Here is a 23,542-nt window from a genome sequence, read left to right as displayed (position 1 = left end):
GTTACCACTTGATGAAGTTACATTGCCAAGATAGTGCAACCCTGCGGGCTTAGTCTAATATAACCTGCGGCACAATTTGCCAGTGCCAACCTATTGCTAATTCATTTGCGTAATTATATGTCAGATTTTTTTGATGAAAAATAATTGGTTTGACATGTTCATTCACATACTTCGAATCTCAGGATAGTCGCTCCATCCCAAACAGTGGAATGTTGAAATAAAAAGAAATAAGAAGAAAAAACGCCTCTACTTGTCACCACTGAATGTGTTATCAATCATTGTCACCAAATACAATTGATATCGTACGCATTGACCAATATACACACCTGGAGATCGCTTTATCGACGCGTTAAAAAATATTTGCCGCCGGCGTACAAACTCAACGTATGTTGTTTTCAAGCCCAATCCAAACTCTGTCAGCAGTACTTCCTACATTAACTGTAACGTGTTATACCCAGAGTTGCCTGGAAGAACTATGTTTTGTTTTCGTTTGTTAAACGACGGAAACGTTGGATATCATCCATCTACCGCATGATTTTCCTATGTTTAAGTTTGATTAAAATGTTATGCAAAAAAGTTGAGTAATTGTAGGGCGTTTAGATGTGGGAACAATGTTACAAATTCGCAACTAGCTGTGTACTATAGGTTGCATGACTGCTTTGTCACTTTATGAAACACACAATTTTGAATTTACATTTTTACAAAGAAGTTTCCAACTATACTTTCGGCATTTAAGCAATGTTATGTCTGCACACCTGCGAAGCACGTGTCTGCCTCTGATACCTATACTGAAACACCCACTGAACTATCAATAATGCACCGCTCGCCATGGCAGGTACATGAATTACAATGGTTGTTTTGTCTGCGAAGAAGTGTTTGGTTTTATCTGCAGGCCTGAAAATACTGACGGTGTGCTTTTACCTACACTGGCAAGTTCGCCGTATATCCGTGTTTGTAACTCTTTCATAATTATGCATATTCTCACATCTTGTTTTATTACCTTCACTGTCGCAGTTTTGTTAGTTTGCAAATGGTTTTAAATCTCCGAACCAAATTCGTAAAAAGCAAAAATTCGGTTTAAAAATTCCGAGACTCTGGCTTTATCCTAGATAATTGATGTCTGTCAAAAAAAAACCCACACTACAAAGGCTCATTTGAAAATGACGTTATAAATATTCCTCAAAATCAAGCAACAACTTTCCCAGCCGCTGAAACGCGCCGCCTGTCAGCATAGCCGATTCTATAAATACAAGCATGTTGCTGCCTCTGACGCCATGGCGTGACCAGCTGGTACGCTAGCGCCGCTAAAGTTATTAATGGCAAGTCACAAACGCGGGCAGAAAATGAAAGAGCTTCGTTTAAGGCGGAAATACCAAAATCACATATGTGCGTTAATGATTGCTTCTACGCCTCATTATGTGCTGCTGCATTTCGTGATCTGGTATGATAGTTTGTTTTCTAAATAAACTACGTCTATTGGATTAGGCTGCTTATGCCTTTCGATACACTTTCTTCAAAGAAGGTGCCACTTTCCTGTCTTCGGTCTACTGATGCCCAATTTTCTGCGCAGTAACGTTTAAACAACGGATGTGACGCATGGAACATGATTGCGTGCACGATGTACTACGAGCAGATGTTAACAAATGAAAAACATGCTTCGGAAGTTTCTAATAAAAGTCCCTTTTATTACACATATTAAACAGACAGAAAATAATAATGCGGCGATGGAAGAACGTGTAATATAGCTATTTTCAACAGTCCCAGATGGGAACTTGGCCAACATTGCAGTAGGAACCACATGCATAAAAATGTACAAAACAACTATACTGGTAAAGTCGCGCAAAACGAATAACTTTTTACATAGGTGCATGTGTGTAACCTGACATGTAACGACATGATTTACGTGAGGACGTTGTGCTACATTTAATTCAGAGGTCCTGGAGTTTACTGTATTAACATTACGTTTCTACTTCACGCCCCAAAACTTCCATTAAGTAGACCCCATCAACAGAAGAATCAGGCAGATTCAGGACATTATGCCCAAACTACTGCTTATACATCCAGGCGTATTATGGCTGCATTGAAGTATGCAAAACTTAGCAACTGTGCAAATTGTCCGCTGCGTTACTACGACATGATATTTGATCTACATGCGGTGATTTCTATTTTAATTCTACAAATAATTCCGAAAGAACCCGTGGGTGTAGAAGTTAAGTGACAGGTTGATCACTTTGTCGGTTCAAGAGGTTTTAGTGGGACCGGTGACGTCAGAAGAAGGTGACGTCGCTCCAGATCTGTATCCGGTTTCAACGGATATTGTGTCGTCTATGGTGTTGGCTACGATCAAAAAGCAGTGTAAGGAGAAATGAACTGCTATGACATATGCCCAAGCATGGAGTTATTTATTCAACGGATTCGTTGTCTTCATTTAGTTTATTTTGATTTTCTAGGGGTTTAAGTTACATACGTCAAAACAAGATTATTTTGCACGAAGAACTGTATCAAAAATCATCAATAACTCTGAGAAATAGAGTGAAATGTGTATTGAGAAAACACGAAGGTCACGAGAAAGGCGGAGATTTACGCACTAAGGTTATACGTCTGACGTATGGGATTAGAGCAAACGCAGCGTCAGCCCGAGTATTACCGACTTATTCGTTCAAATTACATAATTTTCCAATTGAATATCTTCGTGTTTTCAACATATGTAAATATATATCGTTATAGAAACAACCGATTTCATTGCTGATCTCATATATCACCATTGTATGCAAACATACTTATAGTTGCCAAGGTTCCCCTTCTTTTCGTTAAACGCTGAGTCACAATGTCCGGAAGTTTTTCACTTTCCTGTCCACATCCGGGACAGTAAATCATATCTGAAACAATAGCGTAAGTTTTCACTTTCAGATAGCTTTTTGCAAAAAACTTCTCGATTGGAACGATTTATTGTCGACTACAGCGTAGTTTCTGTTTATAAATTTGCATTGATGAAAAAAAGGCAATACCGTATATCGATTCCCAAACGAGTTGCATTGGTGTTTGAAAGGAAGTACTATCAAATCTCGTTACACAAAACAAAACATAAATTAAACAGCGAAATGTACACGATTTCACACAGTAAATTACTGGTAAACCATCCAGCTTAGTGTGGTTATTGCGCGAAGGAAACAAGCCTTTTTCAGGGCATTTCACTGGTTTGTAAATTCATGTTTCAGATCGTCTCAGTAGAGGGATTGAATCACTCGGTTTCCAAAAAGACAAGATTACGCTATCCTACTACCCTGTTATATAGATTTATAGACAACAAAGACTTGATGTATCAGATTGTTTTCAATACCACGTCATGACTCGTTTATCTTACATTCGTTCGCTTTTTACTTACTTATAGGCCTAAACAGTTTACTTATAAACATAGCGACCGTTGCAATAAAAAAATGTGTAAAAAAACACAGTACCTTGCTTTGTGGAGACCGCTGTGCCGTCAACTTTCGTGGATACAGCACCCGAGTATTTAACTGAGCGACAGGAAAGTGGTTGTGAGTACCCGGATTACGCGGCACAACAGAGCTATTTGTATGCTAACCATGTTTATCATGTTGTTCCTCGATGAAGGCTTTATGCTGCAGAACTTCCCATCCACCCGGCCATTGTTCAAACTCGGCCTCCATTACTGTTTGGGGTTTCAAAAACTCGCGCTGGTTTTTCTGAAGTATATATAATGTTGTGACGAGGTTTAGTAGTGGTGAAAGTAAGTAATTAATTCAAGCCGGTACGCCATTAGTGGTAAGAATTTAAAAGCTGGTTCTCCTGGCTAACAAAGAGAAACTTAAATTTAGTAAATTTATTGACATATTTGAGAAATTTCACCACGTAAAGACAATAAGACATTTACGGAAAGATAAAAAAAATCGTTCCGTGAATGTATTTTTACTTTTTTTTTATCACTGATGTTTTGTTGTTATAGTTACGCCGTAGCCTAAGTTCCTGGGATTAGAAAATAAAATATTTGCTAACATAACTGAGTTAATACTAAGTTTCTCGCATTGAAACTACTTCAGTTTCAACGTGCAAACGTATACTATTTGTTTCTCACTCTCAACGAATATCTTCTTGCTTTTCCGGTGATTCCCCCGAATCCACCGTACTTAATGTAAGTTGTTTCCAAGGCGCAAATTAGCATTCCAACACTCACTCCCAGGCCCAGAAAGACGTACATTCCAATGAAAGCCTGGAAAGTTGAGATATGGTAAAATGAATGCACTTAATTAAGCTGAACCAATGGTAAGTTTTTCATGTCCGCTTTTTCTTGTTAATGCAATGAAAAGCTGCGTTAATTAAATTTTTGTTATAATAAGATAAAATAACCTTTATATCAAGTTGTCCACCGTCGTCAAGAGAAATTGTGAGCATCGATGTTTCGCACGTTTTCTCAAAGTCGCCGAACCTTAAACGATAAGCAATGGATCCAATTAGGATTTTCTATCGTGTGCTGCAAACAGGGCCACATTAGGGCGAAGCAGTGGCCTTAGTCCGCACCCAACCAAAACGACATGTTTTAAATGCATAAAAACACATACACAGTTGTCATTATGTAAACCAGGAACTCAAACGTGAACACGAGACAAAAATTTTAAGGCACCAAGTTTTGTAACAATAATGATTCCAACGTGGTAAATTCTAACTTTTCTACAAACCATTTATCCTGGAAGTCGGACAGTTTACCGACATCTCGCAGATGAGAAATATTATCATTGATTGCTGGGAGGAAAATGAGGCCTTTACGCACAGGCAAGCCAACTTGATAGCGGTAAAAACCGTCACCAACCTATTCAAAATATTATGTTAGGAATGGGTCATTAATTCTGAAAAAATCTTGCCCTCCGTTAGACATTGTCCTTTTCTCTGCGACCGCAAATTACAGAATTTATTCATACTTTTAGCACTGCATAATTTACCAGAGGGATGTTAATGTAAATTTTTTTCTAATTTTTATCGTTGGAAAGTTCAACCTATGATCTATTTTGTGTGAAAAAAGTAAGTCGCTACCTCGTAAGGTGGCCGAGTAACCCGCGTTCAAACATTTTTGTCAACTAACATCCCTCTGGTCAAATAAAAACATCTTTAAAAGAGCTGTCTGAAAGATTGATTTAAAAGTTTTACTCAGCTACTACAGATACGGTATCGATCGACAGCCTACCAGGGTGGCTTGGTTCACCGATCCGGTGTTGTTTATTGTATTTTCATCGGCCTCTGGTCATAATTTGCAGAATAATAAACCAATTTGTATCAGTTAGAATCACGGTCCCATGGCAGGCTGTCAATTGCTCACCGTATCACGATATGTATTTCTATGTTAAGTTCAACACAACGATCTTGCAGACAGCTTAGTCGATTGGTGTTTAGAAATATATTTCCCCCAAAGGCATCTTCAGTTTTTTGCCACTTATTCAAATAAATAGGCGAAATATATTTTTCTAAACATCAATCAACTGAGCTGTTTGCAAGACCGCTTTGTTGTACTTAATATAGAAAGCACAAAAGCAAAATCGATTTTCTTATAAGATAATTTAGAGGCGCTTGTTGCTTCATCAATACACAAAATATTTTTGCAAATATGTTTCGACCATTTTGCGGAGGAAATCGTGTATTTACCTGATCGTTGTCACAACTCTCTGCGAGAGCTTGAACTACCGTTTTAAAGCTGGAAATCAACATAAATCCACTTTCGGCCACCTTGGCTAACGCTTTCTCCTGGTTTGGAAATATTGCTTCGCTCCCTCTGCCTCGCAGATAATGCCATATTGTGCTAAAAAGTTTAACAAATTTGCACAAATTATTGACATTAAAACAACACATGTTTGGTTAAAGGAACGTTTCTCAATTTTATTTGTATGTGATACGTTTTCAAAATGTTTCCTGTTCAATCTTATCTCTACGATTTGTCAGAACTCTTATCGTTACAATTTCTTTTTCTACCAAACCTTCGAGTCAAATCACGTGTAATTTTGTTGTGCATTAACAAAGACAATGATTCAATGTCAGTCTAGGTGAAAGAATGCGGGCTAAATGATCCAGTAGTCGTTTTACCTATAAATTGAAATTCGGCTAATGGAACATTCGGCAATATATGGGCTAATCCTTGCATCGTGTGGTTTAATACCTATGTGGATGATCTTTAGACAAGGGAAGTAGCTTCTCCATCATGGGATTGTCTGCAAGTATTCCATACTTGACCTCCTGCTGACCGGCGAGCTGCTCCAAAGTGGTGATTCCCTCTGAGTTGACTTGGGTCATGAAAGCTAGCCACAAAGCATCAGAAATACAGAATGTTAAATTTGTTTAAAAAATTGTTTTTGTGGCATTACAATAACTTGATGTCAGTTTTCTGTTAATTTATAAAAACGGGCGCACAAATATACAAATCAGAAATAAAAAATACATTGTGATTAAAGCAAACTGGTTAAACAGTGACTTTGGATTTTTACTTACATATCATGTTAGCAGTGTAGGCAGCAATCACCAGCATGACAAACAACCACCACGTACCAGCAAGAACTTTTAAAGAACCAGACCTGAAAAAATGTTTTACAACATGGACCCTGGGTAAAAAGCCCTCTAACTACATAAATAATTTCATTCCTTTGCTTGTAGTTGAAAAGAACTTGAACAATTTACAAACATTGCAACAAACGTCAATTACTTCGGCAAAAGTTGCGATGACTGCTCAACCAGGGCAGCAAAGTTGAACCAGAGACTGTTGAGAAGACCCAAGTGTTCCGAATGTTTGGCGCCCGGTCGGAGATCACGTGACGCTGCTCTAAACTCGTAGGGATTTTTCTTGTTAATGTACGTCATCAGCAGCGCCACCTACCAATAGAACAACAAATGCGGCAAAATGAAGTAAGGCCAAACTTATAGTTGTAGTACAAGAATGTGTATTGTTTCATTGCTGGTCTTTGCAATTCAACAGATTCCAGAATTTATCTTGCTGTAAACAAAGTAAAATCATAAATAAAACTCTTTTCGACGCGCTTGCCCAATGCTTTAAAGTATATCCTAAGAATGAACTTACCAGCAACAGTGTGGTCCACAGGACGACCCAACTCTCTTCTTTAAATGGCGCCAGAAACTGCCATATGCTCACACCTTCGTTCTTCTCTTCTCTCTTAGTGAGCAAATACATTTTTGGTGTCTGAATTGAGATTGTGATGGAAACGATGTCTGATAACAAGATCCGGCCCCCCTGGATTATTTTGTCGTACAGAAAGATGTCACACTGCGGAGAAATAGCGTGAGTTAAAATAGAACAGTTTTTTATTTTATAGGGTGACTATATTAATCTATTTGGTGCATGCAATTAAATAATGATGTTTAAGTGATCTATGAAATATTGTAAGGGTTGCAATGTGATATAGACTATCTCACAAACAACCGCCAAAAACAAATACGCACATTTTGTACATTTTGTACATTGCGCAACACGATTTCTCTAACCCTTGTAATACATACTGTCATATTGGTGTTTACGCTACCAACACTTAACTCAAAAAAACATTCAAACTGAGGCACGTGAGCTTACAGATCCGTTTTCAAACAATTCGTTCATCGCAAACTCAAGTTCGCTTTCGCTATGATTGAAGCCCGGCCTAAATCGGACGGCAGTTTCGTCATTCATAGAAAAGTTGAACTTCATGGTCTCGGATAACGCCTTTATGACGTCATAAAGATACCCTTCGTATGTACCGAAAACCGGACGTCCGTCTTCTATTTCCCACTTCAGCCATGGAGGGTTCTGTGGATGCGCTTAGTCATATTTCCATACGGTTTTTTGTGACGTTTCTACTCACCCAAATTGCCCCCACGATTAAGTCACGTGTCGGCAACTTGACCCCCTCCACTGCAAACTTTTCATACGTCACGTTGACGTACCTGCGTGCTCCGTTGCTCCCTCCAACGTTAAGAAGTTGGTGAACCTGAAAAGAGCTTACTGTCAGTGCGCGTTTCGGGCGGCAGCCAACTGAGGTTACACAAAATAAAGTATAAAAGATTAGGATGGCTTCTCTGGCATGAAAGGCTTCTGCGTTATAAAACATAACGTACAAAAACTGTTTAAGCTGCATACAGATGGCCACTGTTTTGACCTAAAAGGTCTCATCAGTGCAGCTGGTGTGACTATCAGACGACTTTGCTGACCAAACAGCCAAGCAAAGACTTCCACTTTGGGGTGACTATACAATCACCGTCATCCGTTGGGCACCAAACTAGGTGCAACCTTACGGAGAAAACAAGGTGGAAACACTACGGCCAAGCAATGCTCAACCAATAGTACCGTCAGGCGCCGTGTCACAACAATCATAAGATAAGCAAAGTGGAGCCAATAATATGAATTGTGTAAGCTGCAGACAGATGGCCACTGTTTCGACCAAAAAGGTCTCATCAGTGCAGCTGGTGTGATTATTACACGACTTTGCATGTCCAATTCATATTATTGGCTCCACTTTGCTTATCATAAGTTTGTAAATGTTATCATTTTCATGTGTTGTGTTTGCAACATCGTCGTCATACCAACGAAGACGAAGAAAGAAAGTTATCTCCATGGTCAATAACCGCATAGAGATCATCGGAAACAAATTCAATAAAAATAAAATGCTTTTCGCGTTATACCCGATTTTTTGAAGCACAACTGGAAATTCAATATATATATTTTCACTTCAATCCCATCATCATATATTGCTTTGAATTTTGTCTAAATAGTGTTTACTCTCGTTCCTTTGATATCGCTAATTATTGTTTTTGATGTCAATCAATTGGTGCGCACGGATCCCACAAAAAAACAAAAACTGTTTGCGTAATAATCGTTTTGATCTTTTCTAGGAATACTTCTGTCAATGGTAGTCGATAAATATATTTACTTACGTTCTGACCGTTGACCACGGCGTGGACGTGTTCTATCGTATATACAGCATTAGAATCGTTGAGATTCAGGTATTGAAGCAAACTTCTTTCACATGTGCTATCGTTATAGTTCTGAAAACGTTACCGATTTGAAAACTTGTATTAAGAAAGACGTTCAATTAGTCAGAGCTCAAAGAAATTTAACATTTCGTTAATTTTCCTACATAGTACGAGTCGAATATCGACAAATCACCGGTTTTCTTTTCGGTAAAAATAATTAAATTTTATTGCACCGGATCGGTTTATTACAAAAAAGGAAGTTGTTGTTACGTTGAATGTGACGACTGCAAAAAAACTAATGCGTTTACCCAAGTGTATTTTGAAGCAAAAGGACACGGGTCAAATCTTGTAGCAATTTCGAATGTTGATGAGTGTTGATCATGTCCGGCTGCTTGTCGCTTTCTCCTGTGATGTCCACCGTGAGAGGGCGTTATTGAGACACCGGACGAAGGAGGTATGACGTCATCTTGTAGCGCCTCTTTGATCAAACATTCCTCAAAAGTCTTGCTCTGATAAGATAATGGAAAATGCCAATGAGGCAAAAAAAGTATATTTCGTATTGTACAAAGGACTTGTACATGTGTGCAGATTTAAAAAAAAAACGGACAGCCTCACATTTCATACAGGTTGTAACTGTAAAAAAAAGGAGAACGATATGTATTATATGCTTTTCTCAGTTTGCTTACCACCCCAGAATTAAAAGAGTGTCCGCCGTGAGCGATGGATGATGGAGATTGGTCTACCGGAGCATGACCATCAGCATTATTTATTGTTGTTGTCATAACATGACCATGCCCTGCTGATGGCGTGGTGGTGGTCGTGGTCACAATATGTCCGTGACCGGCAGATGGTGTTGTGGTTGTTGCCATTGCGTGACCATGCCCCGCTGATGGCGTGGTGGTGGTCGTGGTCACAATATGTCCGTGACCGGCAGATGGTGTTGTGGTTGTTGCCATTGCGTGACCATGCCCCGCTGATGGTGTGGCGGTGGTCGTAGTCACAATATGTCCGTGACCGACAGATGGTGTTGTGGTTGTTGCCATTGCGTGACCATGCCCCGCTGATGGCGTGGTGGTGGTCGTGGTCACAATATGTCCGTGACCGACAGATGGTGTTGTGGTTGTTGCCATTGCGTGACCATGCCCCGCTGATGGTGTGGCGGTGGTCGTAGTCACAATATGTCCGTGACCGACAGATGGTGTTGTGGTTGTTGCCATTGCGTGACCATGCCCCGCTGATGGTGTGGCGGTGGTCGTAGTCACAATATGTCCGTGACCGGCAGATGGTGTTGTGGTTGTTGTCAAAGCGTGGCCATGCCCTGCTGATGGCGTGGTGGTGGTCGTCGTAGTTATAATATGTCCAGGGCCCGCAGATGGTGTTGTGGTTGTTGCCATTGCGTGGCCATGTCCTGCTGATGGCGTGGTGGTGGTGTTCGTCGTAGTCATATTATGTCCAGGACTTGCAGAAGGTGTTGTGGTTGTTACCATATCATGACCATGACTAACAGGTGATGAAGTTGTGGTTTTTGTCATGCCGTGCCCATGGCTGGATAATGTTCTTGCCATAACATGGGACATGGTAGACGGGGTGGTTGAAGCCATTGCATGAACACTAGATGGTGTAGTGGTCGTTGTCATGGCGTGTCCATGACCACTGGATGGTGTAGTGGTCGTTGACATAGCGTGACCATGACCACTGGATGATGTAGTGGTCGTTGTCATGGCGTGTCCATGACCACTGGATGGTGTAGTGGTCGTTGACATACCGTGACCATGAACACTGGATGGAGTTGTGGTTGTTGAAGTCATAACATGGCCATTTGAGGAGGTTGTTGTATTGTTTGTTGTAGGCATGTCAAGTAGGTGGCCAAGAGTTGTGGTTTCAACGTATGGTGGTGTTGCATGCAAGTTGTTAGAGGCATCGACAATGAATCCATTGTTAACATCAACTGAACAGAGTTCAACCTAAAAAATATATAATGGATCGAATTAACCCAGCCATACTGGCAAGCTGTCGATTCGTTTATTTATTGTACTAATTACCTCTTGATGATGATAGTGTTGTCGCTTGACACAGCCTTCGGAAAACTTCGGATCACTTTGGAATTTTCCACAGGCGTCAAGCATGGCCCGTGACGTAATTCGCACAAGCGATTGAACAACTGCTTGGTAGAGCTTTTCTCCATCTGTTTGAAACTCGGGAAATATTTCAACTATCTTTAAAACCAGCGGGGTCACCAATGGACTGTGCAGAAACGTGATTCGTACCCCGTCGTCCAAGAAGTTGTGAAGAACTTGAGGGTTTAAAAGCTACAATAAATAATGTGTTGTTGACACAAACGACTTAAAACCTCATGTACTAACTTTTTTTTGGTTATTTTCCTTTTATTTTTTTAAAGTGAGAAAAACTGTTTAATCTAGTGAACAAACAGAGTATGTTTTTGGCGTCAAAACAAAAAAATCATACCACGTTCGGTATAAACCAGTGGTAATTTTCAGTGGAAAGGCTCAACTGTCTTGCAATGGACATAATTCGAATCAATCGAGTATAGGAACTCACGAGGACGTATGTCCTGCAAGAAGAGAAATAAAAATAAAGTTTCCCGTAACAACAGAACGCTGAATACCTCAACGATTGTTTAACTATTTTTTAAAACTATTCAGCTAGAAATACTTTTTCATTGCTGTTTATTTAATTCAGAAAGTTCATCTGTAGCAATGTACGAAGCTCGTATCCTTTTCAGCAATCATACCTTATGCCCTTCCGTCTGGCCTGAATGAGCTTCGATCGAATGCTTTCGTCACTTTGCTTTGCTTCAAAGGCGACAACATCCAAACCACGAGATCCCGCGTCCTGAATGTTTTGGAAGGTGAACTGGACTTCTGTAGATGAAGTCATGTTTAGTGAGAATGTGGACGAATGCAAACTTAAAGCTAACCGTCATTTTTGTCGTAGAGAACCGCTGCGGACTGCCATTCGTATTGCTTCACTGCTTCGAAAAATGAAGACATGAGGGACGAATCGGAAGGCATGAGATAATGAATTCTACATAATAATCAACAAATTTAGGAAATAACCCAGGTTGTGTATTTCTGACACTGCCAACTCAACACAACAAAAATTGTTTATGATCTACGTTTCGGTCGTTACACAATGGACTTTCCCAACAATACAGCGGTATACGAAAGCACGGCAAGCACATCGACAAAATAAAAACCAAAATGGTTATCTGAGTTGGCACAGCGCATAACGTTTTGTTTATAACTTCGTCTGTGTTCACGAGTCGCAGTCCATCAAGTGTCGATAGACGGAGGGAAACAGTGTCTGTTTTTTATCGATAAGTGAAAGCAAATGCAAATTTCTGTAAACCTATATTGTTACATAATTTATCGAATTTTACAGGACTTTATACAGAAAGTTGTTTGGATAAATTCTCGAACAGAACGCTACATTTGCAACCAATAAATAATAGGTTGAATGTTAATACTAAACCATTACAATAAAGTCTGCAAGTCATGCATGCAAATCTACTTGGCTTACTTAAACAAAACAAGAAAAAATTGGTGAAATGCAAACCTGTTAAAATCTAATTCCTGGTCGCAGTTCTGAGAGGAACCGGCCACCACAAAAACGGGCACAAGTTGAAAATACGGCCCCAGGGTGGCACAAGGGAGCTCTCGGGATGCAACAATTACAGCCGAAAAGCTTTCGCGTTTAAGAGTTTCTTTGAACAAAATAATCGTTAGTAAAGGGTGGTTCCTTTAGAAAACCTTGACAAACGTAGTTTAAAGTGACATTTCCAAGCATTTTGTCATAATTATTTGAATATTTTATGAAATTTTATTCAAAACTTAACTAATAAAGTTTCCCAAAAGTTATATAAAATCACACACAAAAAAATAAAATCACTCTTTTATGACAGTAAATCCCAACAGCGTAAATGTAATCATGTATATGTGAAATATGTATGTAAACATTGGCCGTATCCTTACCCTCAAAGTTAGGTGTGAATTCCTTGCTATATTTTACAGCTTCAAATATAAAGTGGTCGCCTTTCCCGTAGTCATTCACGTAACTACTGAGCGTTGAATCGATAAGTGTTGCCAAATCTTGACTTGCCGTGTCGTGATATATAGCTGTTGAAACAAGTGAAAAGCACGTTTTGACAAACCTTTCGATCACAAGAACTCGGTCTTCGTTTAATGAAAAATTTGCGTGAATTTTTTCCAATTATATTTTTGCTCAAAGCCTTGAAAGTTGTAATTTGTACCACGATACATTGCAGATAAGGCAATCTGGCAACAATACTATGTACTCACCGAATCGTAGCAACATCTTCGGCATCGCACATGGTGTCATAGCACATAAAAGCAATAATCGTACAGAAACATCCATTGTTGAAGTTTGAATCCCAATGTCTGCTACGTCCAATACGACTCTTTCCAGTGAACTGCCGTCCTCGCGTTTTCCTAGCGGTGTTGTTGTTGTGACGTAACAGAAGGAATCGAATTTGTAACCAAACAACCCATCGCGACTGGTGCTAAGACGTGCAAAGCGTAACGATAATTATTGCGCAACAATGGTGCAGGCAATTCGTAGTCTGGTGGTTGTAGCATTCTGTTTATAATTTGATAATCATTTTTTTGACAGGATTACTTTGTTCAATCCTACGACTAATAAAGCTCTGGAATTTATATGTAAAATTACTAACACAACTATATATCACTAAATTGTTATTGACTATATATCACTGTTTAGCACAGCAATTTTTTGATACCCTTTAGATACTTAATTCAGTTTGCGTTCAATACAAAGATGTGTTTACCAGAAAAAGCAGATTATTTATATGTCTAAGGTCCATTTATTACTGAGCAAATGCCAATTAAGGCCGAACGAACCGAGACACAAAAAAGAGAAGCGCTAAAACGAGACGCGCGATTAACTCGCACAAAACAACAACAACAATAATAATATTTTATATATCACAAAATGAGGTGAATAGACAAAAAAAAATTGAAACAAAAACGGAAACAAAATTATAACGACATAATTAGGGAAACACATCACACGCATTTACGAACAAATGGCGCCCGCCTTGTAGTTGACGACTTCGTACACACATTCACACGACCTTTCTCCTTGACATTCGCCGATCCATTCATAATAACCGTTGATTCGTTGCTGAGGTCTGTCACAGCTTGCAATGCACCCGCCTCTGTTGCCTTTACAGCGTGGTCGACCCCTGTTGTAATAGATGGGTTAGGAGTCGAAGGACGCGAATTAAACTGTCAACTACGACCGGTAATCAGAGTTGAACTAGGTTGAACGTTTGGCGTAATGTTTTGATTGTCCTGAGCGGGCCAATAAGTGTTTCGTTACGTAAGTTGGTGTTACGCAAGGTTTCAGTGCTACAATCGCTGAGAATCCAGCAGACAACCTTGGCGACGAAATATAAGACAAACTTGGGAACAGACTTAAATAACTCTTCCCTTGCTTTCATAGGACCAGAACGCGGTCCAAAACATCATAGGTTTCTTACCTGTGACCACCGGTGTTGTCTCTGGCGCACGAACATGAAATTCCTCGTGAAAAACCCATACAGCCTCCATCATCAGCGCAATTTCTATCACTGCGACACGTACCTGCAGGCAAAGTATATTTTCACTAAATTGACAAAACTTACCGTAGAGCCAATAATGTATGATGCTTTGTACGTTGTTAATACGTTTCAGATAGCTGAGACATGAAATAAAGTAAAAACAACAGTAACAATGAAGCAACGTAAAACATACTGCTTTTAGCCTGAGGAACGTTGGTGTTATAGTTTTCCAATGTATCTATCGGATTTCTGTATACAACATTGCCGCCAGGTGCGTAGTGAGATACGGTGTAGGTTGATTGGTAGTCGTAGTTCCCTTGTCTTATCGATTTCTTGGCAACGGCGCAGCCCAGATGGGTTGTTTCACGCCACAACATCTGTGTCAGGTGACCTGAGAACACGAACATGCGCGTTGGTTAACGTCAGCTCGGAAGTAATTTAAATACTGGCGGGGTTTCCGACGCAAATTTCGGGCCACGATGTAAAACGTATACCGTGCGAGGTAAGATGTGTGCGTGCAAAGCGGTTTTGTTTTGAATATCACTTTCTTCCGTTCGTAGGTTGTATGCCCATGTGAATTTTGTAACTTCTGATAAGAACGTGCAGGGAGTCCTGCATGCGGATGGATTTCCAACTAGTCAGAAAAATTTGTCACGGTCTTTTGCGGATGACATAATGAAACTTTAAATGTAATCAAATGTCAAAAATAGTTTGGTGTGTTTCTTTGAAGTCCGTTTTCTCTTCCTTCACCACAAAGCGTTAATGTTTCCATTTTAATCCGAATATTCCGGGGTTAAAGTGTTTTATTCGTTACTCTCATATTCTCCGAAGGCTCTTTGGTGACCCTTTCGCTCGCGAAATATTTTTGTGCTTTACAATTCTCTGTCCTGTACAACTTCCACGAATGTCAGATGTGACCTCTGGAACGTGCAACGAAAACGGATGCGCGGTAACGACCTCGTGACGTAACAATTGCTGCACGATCTTAGTTTTTTGTGGCTTCGTGTCAAAATTTTTGAATTGGGAAAGAAGATTTTGGGGGGATGTGTGTTACAACAGGTTTAAAAGTTATACTGTTGCTACTTAAATGTGTTTGTCACGAAGTATGTTTTCCAGATTACTTTTAATGCTAAGCAAACCCGTGCCCTTTGACCATCGGAACAGGGCAATGTATTGTCATTAAAAAAACTTACGCACACAAACTACAACTCGCAATACCATTGTGCATGATTTCATGGCCATCAGTGTATATTCACAAATGAAAAAAGTTATTGTCATTAATGCGCGACAGCATGAAAACCGAAAGCAGCTGTTGCGTACCTGCTGATAGTGCGCTGTTTAAATGTTTGGATGTGCTTACAAATTGACCTTTTCCAGATAAATACTGGCTATATGTCGTCAAGAATAAAAAAACAAACACGACCTTACGCCATTGGCATGAAACCCAAGCAGGTGCTTCACCTAATAGCGACCATAACGCCGAATTGAGTCTTTATAAACGCAAACCTGTAACCGCACATACGTGTAAACCCCTCTGGACACGTTATATCACTACTTGTAGCCGCCATGACACCATTGTCACAACAGTGAATTATGACGTCATAAACTCACCAACTGGTTTTCCCGCGTGACTGTGGGTTGGATTTTTTCTGTCGTAATAGAAAATCTCGGCGTACCACCGCAATACGGACTCTTTCGCAGGGCTGCCATCAACTGAGAAGTCCCATGCAATGTTTTCGCCGACACCCCGATTTCTATAGATTGTTCCTCTCTGCAATAGAGCATGTTTTGGAAACTTCAACATTACTGGCACAATGCAATTGCATACAATCTTTGCGGAAAGCAGACTTGTGTACTAGCTCGACATTGTGCAGAAAATGGAAAGATAGCATTTACTTAAGAATCACTGATACAAACTTAACTTTATAATATTTAGCTAGCTATAGCATTTGCGCTATGGTGTCATATACAGTTTGTAGAAAATCGAAATTTTATTTACTGCACGGAACACATTGTAAAGTACCAAAATTTATGTGGCTCCTGCAACTAAAAAAACAAATGTCTGTTCTTACGTCTGAATGGGGCCATCCTCTAGTTCGCTGAACACCGTTCTCTACTTTGAATGGATGTGATGGTGCTGCATTGGACAAAAACCTGGACCATCTTTTTGACGTGACAACCAGCTTTGGGTCCCATTTAAGGAGGGGCACATTGTGCGCGGCCCTGTAAAGAGGGTTTGACCAGTTTAGCGTCAAAAACGTATAAAAAAGTTGGTGTAAACACTAGTCTGCTTTCATATATTTGAATAGTTACCTGAAAAAATTGTGATATTCCAAACATTCTTTGTTGAACGATGACGTTGGCTGAGGTCCCGTTGGTGTCGGTTTGGCAACGCTGGGGGTGGTTGCTCGGGTAGTTTGGGGTCTCCACGGGGTCGGCAAGGGTTTCTTTGTGGTGATTGGGGCAGGTTTTCGGGTTGTTTCGACTTCAGTTTTCGGGGCTTCTGCAAATGGAAAACATAAACTCGGGTAAAGGTGGAGTTGTCGTTTTCTGTACAATTTCCAATTTATGGATGTGTGGCCCATACATGTGCAGTAAATGAAACGTATCGTGTTCCTTACTTGGAATGAAAAGAGTGATGCGACTCTTAACGTAGCCACAACAAGGCACGGAATCAGTGATGCGTGATGTCCAGGGGCCTGTACCGCGGTTGTTCACGAATATGAAAGTGGATGAGGGCACAGGACGCGATGAAGCGTAAAGACGGAAATCCTGTTGCCAACCTGAAAAATTATATTTTGTTGTCGTGTTGCAATTACGGTTAAACAATGTTGGTGAGTTTAAGTAACTGTTCGAGTTGAATTGAACAAGTTAAAAGTTCTGAAATATTTTTGCGTTATCGAAAATAAATCACTATCTCAAGAAAATGGAAAAACTACACGTGTTATACCCGTTTCATAACGCTGGGATAACCGGTATGAAACGATTCGTGACTATTTAGTGGAGAGTTACGTTATATTGTTCTATAAACGGATAAACATCCTTTCCATGGAACAATTTATATATTTATACCAGTTTAATTGCTGTTACCAATTAGTAAACTGCCCTTAATTGTTCAGGCATAAATGATTGCTCTGATATGGATTAATATTTCATGATAAAATAAAAAACTACATGATTTAACTGGCCCAACGTTTAATTACTATGTCAGTCGACAACACCACAAAACCTAAACAGCATCCAGTTAGTTTGTTGCTACTTGCGATCTTATGGATACTTCTTCCAACTTTGTGTATTGCTAAACCTAGCGCTTGTTTCTACGCCGGTGTAAGGTTTATTTTTGTGTTTAATTGCCCTCAGGGTGACGATACTCTAATTGCCCGTGTCTTCGTCCGGCCACGATGGATTATACGCCTAAAATTTCATCAAAATCACCGGACTTTTGGGTGAGTTCGAATCTAATAGTGAGTTTCCAAGCAAAGGTCGGGTCCAAAATTTAATTGCATTCCAGGGCGATTCTATCATCGCGTGTGGCTATCCCCACCTCCCAGTTAATGTTTGCCATTAGATCATCCATAAAAATAGCACCGTTAAATAAGTTTTTCTCCCGTCTTAGATGCGAGGAGTTTGTCAGTTATGTAAAATCCTCACCTTTAATTCCTGTTCTGGGAATCACTCCCTATTTTAGCCCTATAATCTTTTTGATGCATTTTAGCGAAGTATATTTGTTTTTTGCGAAAGTCCACAGAGTTGAAGAAATACGTATTCCCATAAATGTGATAATGTGATCCTTACCTCTTCCACACTGTCCTTTGGTGATGGTGTACTTAAATGTGTTTCCGCTTCTAGCCTTGCAGAAATTCACTCGTTGAAAATAAAGTCCAGTTGGTCTTAAAATTATATACGAGGTTTTACTAAAGTACCAAGCACATGCCTTCAATGATTTGCGAAACAGAGATCAATATTAACTCATCCAACTACTGAGTTGTTCCATTATATATTGTGTGCAAAATCACGCAATAAAATTTTCGTCAAATTTTGAAGCACACCAAAAGAAAATATTTCTTAAGTAACCCAGGTATTTGCAGAAAAACACCAACTTACTTGCTGTACATGTAAAACGAATTTACTTCGCCACGGTAGTTGCTACCGGACACCGATTTCCATGGATACCGAGGTCTGCTTGACGATTTGGTGAACATGTACTGTTGGGGGCTGACCTGGTCTCGATAATACACTTTTACCTCAACCAAATCTTTTACGTTTGACGTTGGCTTCGTAGCTGCAAAGCAAAGTTATATTCGGATCGTACGTCAGAGATGCTGTATGACGACAATGTGATGAAATACTCACTGCTTGGTGCAGATGTGGTGGGTCTACGTGTCATTGCTGGTCGCCTCGTGGTTTGCCTGGGTCGCTGTGTGGGTCGTATGGGGCGAGGTGTGGGACGGGTTGGTCGTGGGGTGAATCGCGTGGTGGGTTTAGGGGGTTCTGGGGCACACCAACCGCACGTATCCGGACAATGGGCACTCATAAAGCTGAACAAAAAGATTAGATAGTTACAAATTTTTATAGCTAAATATTTTTTTAAAATAACCAACTCCAAATTTCTTGTCATGTAACTAATGCACTAACTGGTTGTAAATTTCGTGATAGAATAAATATTGCGGGAGTTGCTACAAATTGATTAGCACAACATCGTTTCTTGGTGTGTAGTTGTTGAAGATTTAGATGCAGTTTTACCTGTAGAAACGACTTTTTTCGTTACATCCAATCCTTTTCAATGCTCCACAGGAAGACATGTCATTCACGCAATCTGGAAAAAGCAACATTTTAAAATATACGTTTGATACAAAATCACGCCATGCAGCAAAACCACTCATATAGAATACAGATCAATGTTTTTCCTCGTACGTTACAACAATTAAAATGGTCTGAAAACCTTTTATTGCAATGGTTGAACATCATAGCACTTACTTCCGCAAAAGTTCCAGCTGCACTGCCGGGAGACGAACTCAATGTAACCTGATTGTTTTCGTTCTTTTATTTGAATGCCAGTTGCTCGTCTAAAGAATAATTTCAATTTTACAATCAGCCATTACTGCGGAAAACTATTTGCGGAAATTTCCCCACGTTCAAACATTGACACCATGATTCATGATGCGAATAATCTTCTCTCGGGTTACTTGCTTTTGCCACGAAACACTACTTTTGGAAACTTTTTGGAAGGGTATTTGGGCAAGTTTCTAAACATGTACACATCACGCATACCTCAAAATGTGTTCTGTGCAAAATAAACTATGAAGGCTTTTTACTGCGCAAAGTGAAAATCACGGTCGTACAGATTTCGATTGCTGATAAAACATGCGGTATGCGGCTCCGTCACGCTAAACCATCTTAAACTTTACACTATATCCAATACTCGGAGGTGCGTAATGCCTGGGGTGTTGTGAAAATCACACTGACGCCGTAATCTATTTTGCATTTTGTGGCCTGGTGGGATTCACTTAAGTAGGTCAACTGAAGAGCGCAGATATTTGTAGCCTCTCGAAATATTATTTATCATGCCCCGTGCTAACCCAAAACTTGGTTTAGACCATGTGCATAATTTTGTGTGGATGCACAACTCTTGAAAAGCCCATTTATATGCCATTCGAAATCATTTAACATTTACTTTAAAATGTCGCGCCAAGTTTGGCCTAACGGGAGAGTGAGCATCTCAAATCAAAACCAGATGCTACCAGAGTGACACGTGGCATCAAACGCAGTGCCACATGCGACATGGCGGATGATCAAGGCCGATTTTTATCACGTCAGATTGAGATTGATGTAACTGGATCAAAAGTGCGAGTCGTTTGGAGACGTTATCTCGGTTTATCTCAGCCCCAGGGCGCACAGATTAATGGGAAGTTGGCAGGGGAAGAGGACACATGAAATCTCGATGCGGTTGTTTGGCTGAGCATCCTGTTTCCGTGACAATCGATGACACGGATGTGGTTACCCTTGAACTTCAAGCGTGTTGTGTTTGCGATTTAAAACACGGATATTAATTGACGAATTTTCTCTGCCCTATTTTTATCTTACTCACATGTTTAAAGTAGCCTTAACTTTTGACACACATATAGGCTTGAAGTTGAATAGTGAAAATACGCATAGAAAATAATGTCTGGTTTAGAATGAATATCGTTTCCGTGTTGATCTCAAAAGTAATGCTGTTGGGATTTCTTAAAACAAGCGAAATTTTGCACCTGCAGCAAGAGTATGGACTCCATCCGCCATAGGGTGAAGCCATCTTCTTCAGGGAAGACGACGACATCGCATCTCTCTCTTCCACAGCTTGGAGATATTCATCTCTTGGAATCGACACCCACTGTTTCTTCGATTTAACACTTTTCTGTAAAGATTGAGAGGTCAGAACGGGAAGGGATGTTTGTAAAGGTTAGGTAATTGCGTCGGGAAATAGTTTATTTTACCACTTTACAACTGTGGAAACTCACCAAAGACGTTGAAAATGAAAGTACTGCAGTTACATTAGCATTCCAGAATCAACACACGTTATGTAAATATTATATCAAGAAAAAATATGAATTTACAGATACGGCCACTTACTCCGTTCGACAGAAGAGCTTGTCCCAATTCTGCTTCCTCAAAGGTTCCATTGTCGGATGGAAGAAAATATTCCTTCAGTTGATCCACCTTGGGATTTTTAGACTCACTCTCACCCCTCTGACGTTGTAGCAGGTCTTCCTGTTCTTGTTGGATCCGCTCCTGTTCCCTAATCTGCCACTGCTGTTGCAAGGAGTTGAGGAGCTGCGATTGGATGAGTTGAATGTTTCGCAGACTTTGTTGTGTCTGCTGAAGACGACGTTGGTCTTGGCCTTGTTGCGTTGGTTGTTGTCGTTGAACCAACTAAAAAAAATAACATTTACCTTGCATTGTTTATTTGACAAAGTTCGCAATCCTAAGCATGACAAAATATGATGTTCTAAACTTGGACGATATGAGTTAGGTAAGCTTGATGATTCAGCAACTCTATGCTCCAACTATGATTTACCCCAACTATCGCAAAAATTGGGCTAAATGTGTGCCCAATATAACATCAAATGCCAGAATTAACGAGATATTGTGCCAAATTCAATTCTCCGGCTAAGATACCAAGAACAGGTGTGCACGAGAGCTTATAGGTTAGTATTATAATTCCACGGCTCCCCGCAAAATGTTGTGGCATTCACAGACAGGGTGCGCGAAAATTGAACTGTATAGAATCACCTCTTTCGCAAACCACAAAGTTTGAGAGGCGGAATCCGGTTTTATGAAAACGGACACCAGCTGATCAAAGTGCACGGCAATCGTATAACCACTAATTTCTACAGCCGACTCGCAGCTGGTCGACAGTAAATACATGTTTCATCCACGAATTTGGCAATAAATCTGCAAATTTCAGGTCAGTCCTCGGTCAAATCTTCACTGCTTGTTGAAAATCCAGACATTGTACAACAGTTAATATCGCTACTTACGTTGGTCGAAAATGTTCCTCCGAAAAGACAGATTGTGGCAAACGTCGACAGCAACAAGCTTCTATGTCTTGACATTTTGCGATACTATACTAACAACTAAAAAAATGTATAAAACAAAATGTACTGAGAAATATTCGTTCTGCACAACGTAATGTGTCAAATAGTTAATATCGAAAGCACAGCACACTAAACAAATAAGGTTAATGTATCTGGCAGAAGACCGGAACTGTTCAATCCAGCAGAATTCACGTTGCCCCCAGGACACACTCGTTAAATCTCAATAGGCGCTCAATTTAGAAGCCATCTCAGCGTTCATATAGCGTTTATTTAACGATCAAATGTGATTAAGAATATTGCCCGTTAACACAACAAATTTCCCGGCCGCCAGTTTTTCAGTTCTTTGCGCCCATCCCAAACCTGAACGTATACTAATATCAAGCAGATGGCAGTAGAACTCATCTCGGTCCGAACGTCGAATGAAGACGCAAAACTCAGAGACATTTGCTGTTTTTATAAACCAGCATGCCTTTTTCCCGCATTTCCTTGTCGCTCAGACGCTTGAAGACATAAGCGTTCACAAGACAAATCCCTCTACTTTTTGTCTGATCTTCACATCGCCAAGTGCAACTTCCACTAGCGGGAGGGTGTAACCACTTGCCAGGGATTAAATCCTATGTTACAGTTACCGAAACCGTGACGTCATTCGATTTCCTCAAGTGCCGATACGTCAAGTCGATGTCAAAACGTCATAAAACGCCCTTTGTTACATTATTTTTGGACCTTACCAGGTTAGTTTTGCGGCGCAGGTGTCGTTAATTCGGAGAATGTACTAATTTTACTACAACTAGGTGTCGTATTGCGACTTACTGCGATGACATCATTAGTTTCTGTCATGAAAGTAAAATGAAACAAATTAAAAAAACTTCAGTTGGTTTTCAGCAAAACAAAACGTATCAGGGTGGCCGTTTTGGTGAATGCCCAATTAAAGTTAAACACTTTAACAAGAATAATTAACAATCAAATCCGCCAGTTACATGCGTGCTTACCTTGCCACATGGAATACCCAACCTCAATAATTCAACTAAATAAGTGAAAATGCAAGCGTCAAATATTTAACTTTTTTTTTGCACCAGTAAAATCACAGCGATCGAACTCGTGACACAAAATGTTCGCCTACAGCCAAAACTCCTGTCAACTTTGCAAAGTGTTCTGAACCAAAAACCCACACTGTCGATGTGATTCATTTGACCTATGGTTTTTACAGCCTCTTACGTTAACTGTGTGACGTGTGCCGCCTTTAATTGCCACCTTGCATGATGCCAACCCGCAAGCATTGCACGTGGAAATCTGACACTATTGTGAAAAAGCGCTATATATAATCACGAGACCATGTCGTACCTGAAGATTATCGCGAGGAAAGTTCTATAAAACCACAAAATTATTGTTTGTCTCTTGTATGTGATTACAT

The 23,542-nt window shown here is 40.0% G+C and overlaps 2 protein-coding genes across 2 annotated transcripts; both read right to left on the bottom strand.

Annotated features, from left to right (window-relative positions):
• Nucleotides 1-1,724: 1,724 nt before the first annotated feature.
• On the bottom strand, nt 1,725-13,385 carry LOC145895822 (uncharacterized). The gene is made up of 24 exons (XM_082984603.1): nt 13,278-13,385; nt 12,951-13,094; nt 12,535-12,682; nt 11,897-12,003; nt 11,711-11,840; nt 11,425-11,530; nt 11,001-11,267; nt 9,769-10,922; nt 9,267-9,363; nt 8,920-9,030; nt 7,851-7,976; nt 7,583-7,795; nt 7,076-7,279; nt 6,704-6,870; nt 6,493-6,575; nt 6,164-6,302; nt 5,656-5,809; nt 4,698-4,828; nt 4,369-4,447; nt 4,097-4,231; nt 3,587-3,707; nt 3,459-3,518; nt 2,781-2,879; nt 1,725-2,337 (listed from the first exon to the last, which is right to left on the bottom strand). Exons 1-24 carry the CDS (start codon nt 13,351-13,353, stop codon nt 2,240-2,242), a joined length of 4,149 nt encoding a protein of 1,382 aa, XP_082840729.1. The 5' UTR covers nt 13,354-13,385; the 3' UTR covers nt 1,725-2,239.
• Nucleotides 13,386-13,831: 446 nt separating this feature from the next.
• LOC145894801 (uncharacterized) lies at nt 13,832-22,172 on the bottom strand. Its single transcript, XM_082983446.1, has 15 exons — nt 22,075-22,172; nt 21,167-21,466; nt 20,806-20,951; nt 19,535-19,623; nt 19,301-19,373; nt 18,911-19,095; nt 18,662-18,839; nt 18,353-18,447; nt 17,179-17,340; nt 16,871-17,060; nt 16,630-16,780; nt 16,169-16,328; nt 14,751-14,948; nt 14,498-14,600; nt 13,832-14,200 (listed from the first exon to the last, which is right to left on the bottom strand). The coding sequence occupies exons 1-15, from the start codon at nt 22,147-22,149 to the stop codon at nt 14,032-14,034; spliced, it is 2,274 nt and encodes a 757-aa protein (XP_082839572.1). The 5' UTR covers nt 22,150-22,172; the 3' UTR covers nt 13,832-14,031.
• Nucleotides 22,173-23,542: the final 1,370 nt, after the last annotated feature.

The sequence above is a fragment of the Ascidia mentula genome, chromosome 3, assembly GCF_947561715.1.
Source record: "Ascidia mentula chromosome 3, kaAscMent1.1, whole genome shotgun sequence".
Classification (NCBI taxonomy): domain Eukaryota; kingdom Metazoa; phylum Chordata; class Ascidiacea; order Phlebobranchia; family Ascidiidae; genus Ascidia; species Ascidia mentula.
The sequence above is the reverse complement of the archived record's forward strand: the minus strand, read 5'-3'. Positions and strand labels throughout refer to the sequence as shown.

Bases quoted from the DNA above. Each gene is read 5' to 3' on its own strand.
- LOC145895822 (XM_082984603.1), bottom strand. From the start codon at position 13,353: ATGGATGTTTCTGTACGATTATTGCTTTTATGTGCTATGACACCATGT. The intron at 13,095-13,277 runs GTGAGTACATAG...TTGTTTCAACAG, and splicing joins GAAGATGTTGCTACGATTCG to CTATATATCACGACACGGCA. The intron at 12,683-12,950 runs GTAAGGATACGG...TTTTGTTCAAAG, and splicing joins ATTCACACCTAACTTTGAGG to AAACTCTTAAACGCGAAAGC.
- LOC145894801 (XM_082983446.1), bottom strand. From the start codon at position 22,149: ATGTCAAGACATAGAAGCTTGTTGCTGTCGACGTTTGCCACAATCTGT. The intron at 20,952-21,166 runs GTAAGTGGCCGT...CAATCTTTACAG, and splicing joins AAGCTCTTCTGTCGAACGGA to AAAAGTGTTAAATCGAAGAA. The intron at 19,624-20,805 runs GTGCAAAATTTC...ATTATTCTTTAG, and splicing joins AGTCCATACTCTTGCTGCAG to ACGAGCAACTGGCATTCAAA.